An 11,591-nucleotide genomic window follows, 5' to 3' on the forward strand; every position below is an offset into this window, starting at 1 on the left:
TTAAAAGTAAGATCTGAAAATTTGAACAAAAGAAAAAATGAAAAATAAGAAGATGAGATCTCTTTTACGTGGTGACCTTGCACGAGTTCATGGGTTCGAGCGATGGTGGTGGATTGCAGTGGCAATGGTGGTGGGTAGTGGTCTGTAAATGAAGAAGAAAGAAAGCGAGAGGGAATAGGGAGCACAAAAAAAAAATCCGAAAAAAATAAGAAAAAAAAAGAAAAAAATATAATTTTTTATTAAAAATATTTATTTACATGCATCAATATATGTATAGGTTAATGTAGACAATACCCCTATATATTGACAACCAACTTGAGAGTTAAGTATCAAAAATGATTAAAAAGAAAATATAAAAGTAGTGAGAATTATACCCTAATAAAAAACTATCTTACATCATCAAGTGGAGCACATTTTTAGTAGGTTTTCTTCAAAATTTTGAAGATTGACGCAATTTGAAGAAACGTGCTCTAATCTAGCTGAATACACAGCACTGCCAGGCATGTAGCAATTTAACTTGAAATAACTGACCGAGAAGAAGAAAGTTCACGATACTTGTATCCCAAACCTAAAGACTCGGATTTACCATTTACAGAAAATCTAAACCTCTGGGTTATTTTTTCAGTCACCATCACCAACTATACCATTACCAAAAAGAAAAAGCACGTTATAAGATTTCACAAGAACAAAAAAGATTAAAAAAAATTGTGAGATTTTAACAGTTGGCTTTCGACTACACTGTTTATACTAAGTCAGATGTATCAAGTAATGAAAACATTTAACAATAAAGAATAATATTAAGCAGAGCAGAAAGAAAATATTAAAAAAAACAAAAAAGGCAAATAAATTTTTTTCCTCAAAGTGTTGGCTGGTTGCATAAAGTACACATTTCAACAGGTTTAACATTGACCAAACTAGAAAGGAAGGAAAAAAAAAAATAGTAGTACCAAACCAGTATGATATAAAATCAAAGGGACTGCGAACTGGACCCAACATCTACCTGGGGATTTTTATAAGCCAATCTATAATTCTCTTAAGGGCCTGTTAATGTCTCAGGGCTACAAAAGTTAATAAACTAATAAAAACATTCCACGAGGGAAGACGCCATCCACATCATCAACCACGAGTTTTCAACAAAAATACCAAATTCTCAGTTCGTTTTCTTGAAGCAGAGCTGTCTCCTTCATGATTGGGGACTATATCAACCTAAAGAAAGATGGAGAAACCTTGTTATCCTTTGTCTTGTAACATAAAAGTATGTAGCGGATACATTAAATGTTACTCACCATTGTTGACCACACATCATGACCTCCAGAAACAATTATCGGCAATAAATTGCCTGATCAATGTGCGGTGGAATTTGCTTTATCTCAGTGCCAAGTTCCTGCTCAATCCTATACCTGTAGGATAATTTTACATGTTGTGTAAGCTAAAAAGTACAAGCTACTCAAATGATAGGCATAAAATTCCAATGTAAACTAAACAATACACGTACAAGTTGAAGCGGTCTTCATATGTGATCAAATTCACAGCTAAACCAAGATGTCCAAATCTTCCTGATCGACCAACCTGAATACAAAATAAACCATAAGAATATAACTATAGAAGTGAATAAATCTGCATAAAAGCTAGCCACATACCCTGTGCAGATATGTTTCCGAGTTCTTGGGAAAGTCAAAGTTAATAACAACATTGACTGCTTGTATGTCTATTCCTCTAGTAAATAAATCTGCAATTTCATCCCCACAACACAGAAAATAAGAAAAATCAAACCTATAATTTCAAAAAATTATACCCACCGCAAGACAATAAAGAGAGAGAGAGAGAGAGAGAGAGAGAGAGAGAGAGAGAGAGAGAACTAGCTAGCAATGCTAATTAAAAATAACAGCTTAAGCAAACACGAACAATCAACATTGACAGCTCCAACAAATATATATCTACTAAGAATAAAATAAAGTATTTTAAAGTAAGAATGAAAGTCAACTGCTATCTCTGACTCAAGAAAAAGTCTTAACTAGAAAAATCAGTACAAACACTAGACATACCAGTACAAACAAGATTCCTGCATGCACCATTACGGAAGTCATGAAATACTCTGTTACGGTGATCTTGGAGCATCTTTGCATGAATATAAAAACAAGAATAGCCAAGTTCTGTAATTTTCTTGGCCAGCAGTTCTACTCGATTTACAGAATTGCAGAAGATAATTGACTGGTTTATTTGAAGCTGGAAAAGAATATCATAATAATGTTATAATCACAATCAGAAAATAAAAATGGCTGGTGAAAATCAGTAATTTACTCGAGAACTAACCTTGGAGAAAAGAGTGTTCAGGCAGTGAACTTTCTGTCGTTCTTCAACAAATGCATAAAACTGTGTAATACCCTTTAGAGTAAGCTCATCCATAAGGTTAATAATATAAGGCTTTTGAAGATATCTATCCTTGAAATCCTTAACAGTGACAGGGAATGTAGCTGAAAACATTAAAATTTGCCTGTTTCCAGGCAAAAACCCAATCAGCTGTTCAATTGATGGCTGAAACTCTGGTGACAGTAGCTTATCAGCCTGAGAGAAATTTTATAGCCAACCATTAGACTTCATATGTCATCAGTAACCACATTGTGAATAGCAGAAAATCGAATAAGCCTATAGAAACTACAAATAATGTAAAGTAAGTTGGTGACAAGTTATCGCACACAGATAAGGTCACCATCACCCACCATGTTACCGTACACATAATAAAGTAGCAGTCAAGTACATACCTCATCCATAACAAGCATAGCGCAGTCTTTCAAGATGCAAACACCCTTCTTCGAAAGATCTAAAATTCTTCCAGGTGTTCCAACAAGCAAATGAACAGGTTGATATAAACGCATGATATCATCCTTTAAGCTAGTACCACCAGTTGTAACCATAACTTGAATATTCAAATGCTTCCCGAGCTCCTTACAGACTTGTGATGTTTGAAGAGCCAGCTCACGTGTTGGGACAAGTATTACAACTGTGAGAATGTGGAGTGTATAAGTTAGGATATGAGATCAGCACAGTAACAGCAGCATCAACGCATGAACAGCCTAGTATTCTCCAGTAACACTCTTTAGCTGAAAAATACATGCATTTTCTACATCTAGAACAAAACAAAGAAAACATTGCAACAAGTTTTGTGCTTGAAAAACATTATTAGACATCATAAGTTTCTTAATATACACAATCAAGTAGCCCCAATTTATAAACAAATCCTAAAAGCAACAGCTTTCTTTCCGAGACAGAGAGTAGAGAACTGACCTTGTATTGCATTTAAATCTTGATCAATCTTTTCCAAGGCAGGGATGCAAAATGCAGCTGTCTTTCCAGTCCCATTTTTGGCTCTAGCAAGTATATCACTACCAGTAAGAGCAATTGGTATACTCTCTTCCTGAATAGGGGATGGTCTTTCAAACCCTTTCTCATATATTCCCATCAGCAATTCACGTTTCAGGAAATAGTCCTCGAACTCATTTCCTTTAGTTGCAGTCACATCCTGAAAAGAATATTAGTAAGGGGATCTGGACTATTAGGAAGATATAGAGATAACGTTGCACTTACAGTTTCTTTCACACAATCAACAGGTCCACAATTTTTCAACGCAAACAAATGAAACCACAAAAGCATATGGCCACATAACAATTCAAACATTTAACTACACATAACTCAACTAAAGATGAAAACTAAAACTGTTATCTTATTATCACAGGAAATCTAAGCAAAAGTGAACTAATATTAGTTCAGGTTTGGGGATGGTGGGACAAGAAAATTTCTATCGAGACTGTAAGAGAAAACAAATATACAATACACGGTAAAAACCCACTGCATATCCATTCTTCAAGTACATCAATAATGAATTAAATTTATACAGCTCAACCCTGAGATAAAATCAGATTGTTTATTAAACCAGTAAAAGTAAGTACTGATCAAATAACGCAAAAAACAGTAAGTGTGTAACCAATTATTTTAAACCAACCTCTGTTCTGTAGCGGGTATCAGCTGGTGGTATTTTCAATCTTGCCTTCCAATCTTGAGAACTATAGAAATAGTAGAAGGAAAAAAAAGATCATTTAGATTGCAAGTGAAAAAGTACTACTCACATACATTTTCGATAATAAATAAATTTAAAACCAGATAAAAGCAAAACCATAAACATCCCAAATTAGAAAACAAGCAAAAAATATTGATATCAATATCAGCAGCAAGAAAATTTTCATATGCAGATTATTTTTTTAACAAATATACAGTGTTGAAATCAAACAAATGTCTGGAAGCACCTTCAAGCTTTCAACAAAATAAAATTTCAGGATATCATCTTCAAGAATTGTAAATATGCTTTTTATTCCCACAAAAATCATATATCATGATATATAAACAACATAGAACCAGAGTCTTCACCGGCAACAAAACTCTTATAGACGACTAACACGAAAAGCTTCCTGACAGTTGTTTAATATCCCGATTTCGTGACAACAAACATGAAGGTTGTGCTCAACCCATCCAGAATCAGATTTAAACTACAAACTATAAGAGAATCACCTCCAACATTTATCTGCAATTACATCATATAGTCCCTTTATAACACACGTAAAACTCCATACCATAAACACACGGTCACAAGCAGTATATCAGAATCATGGTTTAGTATGGTTCTCATCCTAACAGAGTTATATGCTATATCCCGAAACCGCAGTATATATTTGTTCTATATCTTCTTCTCGTTACTTACTCTATAACTATCTCAATTCCAACTCAAATCATGTCAGCACAGTAAAGCATAGTACAAACCAGTTCCACAATCTCACACAGCATTCATAAACCCAACACATTCACAATAAAATATGTAAACGTGATAAAAAAAAATGCACACACCTGGAGTCCACAGCCTCCGACTGTACGGTCTTCTCGACCTCGTCAGCACTGGAATCAGCAACTCCACCCAATTGACCTCTCCTCAGCCATTGCTGTTGTTGTTGTTGTTGCTGCTGCTGCTGCTGCTGCTGTTGATGATATTGCTGCTGCTGTTGCTGGTGGTGCTGTTGTTGCTGGTGATGAAAATACTGGGGTTGATTCTGAACCAAACCTCTCTGCACGTACTGCTGCTGAGGTCCCCTAGACTGAAACGCCGGATTTGCGTTCATGGGCCCGCCTCGACCGGCACCAATCCCCGGAGGGTACCTCCCTCTATTATTATTATTATTGTTCATTTCACGACTCAGATTTCTCAGATTTCACACACTCAAACCCTAAAACCCTCCAAATAAAATCACCACCAGTCAGAAAAAAATACAGGAGGCGATGGCAACTAGGGTTTCCCTGGGCGAAAAGATCGAACAAAAGGTCTTCCAAGAGGATTTCCCAAACAGAAAATTTCAAAAAAAAAAATCCAACGACGAAATGGAAATCGATTTGTGGCGGAAGAATCCTAAGCTCGAATTGAAATTCTAAAGAAGCAGAAAAAACAGAAATCAGCGAAAACAAGTGAAAGGATTTCAATTTTAGCAAAACAGACAATGTTAGGGTTTCGTCTACGGATCTAGAACCAGAACAAGTTACCTATATTTGTTTTTTATTTTTACAGAGTGAAAAGGATAAAAGAGAGAAATTATGCGAGAGATAGTTGCAGAAGAAGAGGAAATAAATGGGGTTCCATGGTTAAGAAAAGAAGGAAGAATAAGCAGAAATGTGAAACTCTAAATCAAAACCGTCTCAAAACCAAAACAGCCTCTTTCTCGTTCCCTCTAGGGCGTCGTCTCGTCATAAAGATTGTGCATTATTTGCTGTTTCGTCCTTTATCTTTATTATATTCATAAAAAGCAACTTGTTTTACCATTTGCTAACGTATAAAAATCACGAAAATTGTATAATGCACCTTAACACACTTTTATTTTTTACAATTATATATACGTTGTATTAATTTATGGGATTTTTTCAATTTTAACCAAAAAAAAAAAAAATAACAATATTACAAAAATACTTCCAGCTTTCCAAATAAATAAATATACATCCCAACTAAAAAGAATTATACAAATACCACTTACACACACCTTTAACCCATGATTTATGCTTCCTGGGCAACTATCACGCAACCATCGCGCAACCATCGAGCACTAAACAACAACTTAATGCAACCGAAACGAAAATTCAATCAGAAAGAGAACCACCATTAATTCTGGCAACTTCATCTGAGAAGACGACCAAAATCAATCAAAACAGAGGCTGTTTCGAATTCATAAAAAAAGTGTAGAAAAACTACTACGAAACTAAAATTCAACTGGAAATCCAGTTTAGTTTGCATAAAACTAATGTCCTCACTTCAATTTTTAAATCCATGAAAGACAGATCTCAAAAAATTGAATTGGAGTTCCCAAACAATCCAACTCAAGTATAATCCAAAAAAAATACATCAATACTATAGTAAAATATTTATCCTGGTGTATTTTGTTGTTTTCTGAATTTCTAATGGTGAATTTGTTCATATTAAATTATAAAAAGACATGTAGATAGAGTTATGTACGTGAAAACACTGTTCTGATTTTTAATGTTTCACAACAGTTGCATTACAGTTGCATTATAGTTGCATAAACATTTTACTAACAATTATTTCGTCTGATTGAAACCTTCGTTTGATGCAACCTTCGACCAACTACCCAGCAACCACCCAGAAACTTTCGTCTGATTGAAACCTTCGTCTGATGCAACCTTCGGCCAACCACTTAGCAACCACCATGCAACCATCGTCTGATTGAAACCTTCGTCTGATGCAACCACCGCGCAACCACGCAGCAACCACTCTGCAACCATCGTCTGATTGTGTAAGTGATGATAGTGTAAGTGGTATTTTGGTAATTAAAATTACATAAAAGGTATAAATGTTGACTTTACCTTATGGATGTATTTTTGTAAATAAAATGTAAATTTATATTTTCTATGTAATAATTCCTTAATTTATTTAATACATTCAATAAAATTTAGAAAAATTTAACAACAAATACAAAATTTAAACAGTATGTCGTACATTTGCTACAAAAAAAAAAACAATACGTGGTACATATAGTTTTTTTTTTATTATTATTTTATAAGTAAATGTCAAAACAATATTGAATAATAAATAACTTAAAGTAGTGCACGTTATATTCTCCCGTTAGTTTCGGAGCAGGCGAAACAACTGGGTAGTGCAGTCCCTTCATGGGAAGGGTGAAGTCGACGGCAACGACTGGTTTCCTCCTGGTTTTGGCTTCGATTTTTTTGTGTGACTTCATGGATTTGGAATTGGTTAACAGGTTGGCTGAGGTGCTGGTTCTTGATGAGGGAGATGGACCGGTTCTTCCTCTGAACAAAGTTGGCATTGAGGAAGGAAAGAAAAGGTTGGATTTGTGTCTGGTGGGCAAGGTTATTGGTCCCAGACCGGCGAACAGGGACGGTATTGAAAAAGCAATGAAAGGCGTATGGAAGATCAACCATCGATTTCAGGTGGAAGAACTGAGTTCTAAGAACGTGTTTCGATTCTTTTTCGGCAGTCGGGAAGATCGGCAGAGGGTCTTCGGAGGCGGACCGTGGACGATCGATAAGCAGCTGATCTGCTTTGTGAAGCCATTCGGATTGGGTGAAATATCGAAAATGAATTTTGAGTTTACGTCGTTTTGGATTTCGATCAACAATGTGCCATTGGCATGTATGACCGAACTCTTTGCGAGAGAATGGGGTGAACGGATTGGAAAGCTTGAAGATATTAAGATTGTCAATGGGACCATGAAGGTGAGGGTGAGAATTAACATCACTGAACCTCTTAAACGCGGACTACGGGTGGCGGTGGACGACCAAGGTAATGAGGTTTCACTTATCTTTCAATACGAACATTTACCCGATTTTTGTTATGATTGTGGAATAATTGGCCATAAGGCATTGGATTGTCCTTTGCGGGACTTTGCGGGGGATAATCCTCGCTTTGATAATGGGAGATATGGGTCTTGGATGTGTGCTCCGGGATCGCCGATTCGTGATCGTCCTCGGTTTCAGAATAAACGCGAGAATTCTCCCTCGAATAGACCGATAATGACCATGGGAGAAGCGTCACGAATTGTATCTGCTGTAGAGAGGAGTCGGGCTCGTTATTCTGGTCCTACAGCTGAGCAGTTGGCTCCTACATCTGTTTTAGAAGCTCGTGAACGTGATGAGGAGTTGCTTTCTCATGCTACTGCCGAAAAGAATTCTGTGGTGGCATCTGAGAATCACTTGGCTATGGATGGTGCCGTGGTGGATGGGCAGCTGGGTATTGATGGGGCGAATGATAAAGGGGTGTTGAAATCTACTTCTCTTTGTAATGGTAAGAGTGATGGGGGTCCTATGCATGATAATGATAATGTGGAGATTGGAGTGATGTTACCCGATAGTGATAAAGGGAAGGTTGTATTGGGTGGTGAATGTTCATTGGGTAGAGATATTGATTCATCTAGTGTTGATGTGATTATGGAAGATGAGGGAGTCATGAGTGATCAAAGGAAGCAACAACTGATTAAAGATCGTAAAGGGAAGGGTGTTATGGGTCATTCGGATCATGATGAAATTACATTCAGCCATGCACTTCAACATACTTTTGAACCTCTCATTAAAGCGCAGAAGTCGAAAACATGGAAACGGCTTAATTCCTCATATGGCCGTGGCTCTAAAGGGATGTATAAGGTGCCGGCCATGCCCATTAGTCCTAAATTATCCCATATCCTAGTTGCTAATGCTACATTTAAAACTAGCCCGAAGGTTGGGGGTGGTGGGAAGCGAAAAATGGAGAAGGAAGTTGAGCGGGATAGTGTGAAAAAAGGACGATTGGAGGAGCAGTGTGTCGTGCCTCCCGCATGTGAGAATACTTTATTGGCGAAGCCTGTGGAGCAGGCTCGCCAGGAGCCATGAGTCTATTATGTTGGAACGCCCGGGGATTGGGGAACCCTGGTGCGTTGACGGCCTTGCGAACGATTGTTCGTAAGTTTTCCCCAAGTTTAGTTTTCTTATCGGAGACTAAACTTTATGGTGGGTGGGCGGAAGGAGTACGGAGACATGTTAATTTTTCAAATAGTTTTCATGTTGATTGTGTGGGTAAAAGTGGTGGTTTGTTGTTAATGTGGAATGATGATTGGGAGGTGTCTATAAAGTCTTTTTCAGTTGGGCACATTGATGCGTTGGTTCAATGTCCTGGTAGGAATTTGTGGAGATTCACTGGGTTTTATGGGAATCCTAAGGCTAGTTGTAGATCAGACTCATGGAGATTACTGTGTCGACTTAAGGACCTATTTACGCTTCCATGGATTTGTGGTGGTGATTTTAATGAAATTCTATCTATAAATGAGAAAAAAGGTGGTGCTGATCGTAGCTTGTCTGCTATGGCTGAATTCCAACAAGCGCTGGATAAATGTTCCTTGGTGGATATGGGGTTTGAAGGGCAATGCTTTACATGGCTTAACAAACGGCAAGGTGTGGCACATGTGCAAGAGCGGCTTGATCGTTATTTTTGCAACCAGGAATGGCATAGTTTGTATCCGTCTTTTAAAGTGATTAATGGGGATCTGATTCACTCCGATCACCGCCCGGTGGTGGCTTCTCTTGAAAATGTGGTCCGACTCAAGCATCAGGGTAACCAACGACGATTTCGTTTTGAAACTCATTGGCTAAAGGATGATGAATGCCTTGACATTGTTGATCAGACATGGTTGACCCCGGATGCTCCTTTGGATAGTCAAGATAGTATTATTGATATTTTTGGGAGGTGTGCTGATAGGTTGGGGGCTTGGAATAAGTGTAAGTTTGGGTCGCTTCCTAAATTGGTGAGAGAAACGCAAAAACAGTTGGATGATCTTCTCAGTGTGGCTGCGCCGTTGGTGCGAATGGATGAGGTAAAAAGGCTTGAAACTAAACTTAATGATCTCTTGTCTCGGGAGGAGTGTTATTGGAAGTTGAGGTCGCGGGCGGATTGGTTGGCTCTCGGTGATAGGAACACTAAATATTTTCATAATAAAGCGACAGGGAGGAAGAAGAAGAATGCTATTGTGGAGATGATGACTGAGGATGGCCGAAAATTGAGTCTTGAGGAAGATATTGTCAGTGAAATTGAGCGGTATTTTGGTACAATGTTCTCTTCGGCTTCTCCTTCTGTACAACAAGTGGCGAATGGGATTACTCATATTGCAGGCCGAGTCTCTTCTGAGGAATGTGAAATGTTGGAAGCTCCCTTTACTGATGATGATGTGTTGTGTGCGGTTCGGGCTATTGGTGCTACTAAGGCCCCGGGGCCAGATGGATTTCATGCTATTTTCTTCCACAAATTCTGGGGTACGATTGGTCCTAGAGTCTCTGCTGTTTGTCTTGCTATTTTGAATGGACACCAATCGGTGAGGAAGTTTAATAAGTCGAATGTGGTGCTGATTCCGAAAGTGACTAATCCTTCTCTTGTCAAGGAGTATCGGCCTATAAGTCTCTGTAGTGTCATGTATAAGATTGTGGCGAAGGCTGTGTCTCTAAGGCTGAAAGGTACGTTATCACCGCTGATTTCCTCATTCCAGAGTGCGTTTGTTCCGGGCCGAGCTATTCATGATAATGTTATGGTGGGATTTGAGTTGTTACACTCTCTTTTTAAGAAGAATAATGGAGTCAGGGGATTTATGGCGTTGAAGTTGGACATGAGCAAGGCGTATGATAGAGTGGAGTGGAGTTTCTTACGTGCTATTATGTGTAAGTTTGGCTTTCCTAGTCGTTGGGTGGATCTCGTTATGGATTGTGTTACTACACCGGAATATTGTTTCCTTGTGAATGGCAAGCCTAAGGGATGTGTGGTGCCTTCGAGGGGGTTGCGGCAAGGGTGCCCACTTTCGCCATACTTATTTCTTTTCTGTGCTGAAGCCTTGTCAACTATGCTTCGGCAAGCTGAGGTTAGTGGGGACTTGATGGGTTTTCGATGCTCTCGGTATGGGCCTCGGGTGTCCCATCTTTTCTTTGCGGATGACAGTTTAATTTTTGGTAGAGCCAATGGGAGAGAGGCGGAGTCTATCCGTCGGATCCTCCAATGTTATGAGCAAGCTTCTGGTCAACAAGTCAATTTTGATAAATCTGCTATCACATTCAGTCCGAATGTATTACCTGCGGATCGTACTAGTGTATTGGGTATATTAGGCTTGGGATCAGTCGCCACTCATGACAAGTATTTGGGGTTGCCAACAGTTATTGGGAGGAATAAGAAGCGAACTTTTGCTAGTATATGCGACAAGGTTCAGAAGCGGGTTAGAGGGTGGAAACGAAGCTTTTTCTCTGCGGGTGGTCGTGAGATTCTGATCAAGGCTATTCTACAGGCAATTCCAAACTATTTAATGAGTATCTTCCAGCTACCTGTGGCTACTTGTGATCAGCTTCGGTCCATTATTTTACAGTTCTGGTGGGGTACTAAGAATGATAAACGGAAGATTGCGTGGGTGAAATGGGAGAATGTTTGCCAACCTAAGTCAAAGGGGGGTTTAGGATTCAAGGATCTTCGGCTTTTTAATCAGGCTATGGTTGCTAAACAAGTTTGGCGCCTACTTCACTCT

General features: G+C 38.5%; 1 protein-coding gene across 1 annotated transcript; it reads right to left on the minus strand.

The window, feature by feature from the left end:
- Positions 1–820: 820 nt before the first annotated feature.
- LOC115706522 (DEAD-box ATP-dependent RNA helicase 8) lies at positions 821–5,850 on the minus strand. Its single transcript, XM_030634193.2, has 10 exons — positions 4,897–5,850; positions 4,001–4,061; positions 3,286–3,520; positions 2,763–3,001; positions 2,314–2,565; positions 2,046–2,226; positions 1,641–1,729; positions 1,496–1,569; positions 1,287–1,400; positions 821–1,206 (listed from the first exon to the last, which is right to left on the minus strand). Exons 1-9 carry the CDS (start codon positions 5,229–5,231, stop codon positions 1,322–1,324), a joined length of 1,545 nt encoding a protein of 514 aa, XP_030490053.2. The 5' UTR covers positions 5,232–5,850; the 3' UTR covers positions 821–1,206; positions 1,287–1,321.
- Positions 5,851–11,591: the final 5,741 nt, after the last annotated feature.

The sequence above is a fragment of the Cannabis sativa genome, chromosome 1 (assembly GCF_029168945.1).
Source record: "Cannabis sativa cultivar Pink pepper isolate KNU-18-1 chromosome 1, ASM2916894v1, whole genome shotgun sequence".
In the NCBI taxonomy this organism is placed as follows: Eukaryota; Viridiplantae; Streptophyta; class Magnoliopsida; order Rosales; family Cannabaceae; genus Cannabis; species Cannabis sativa.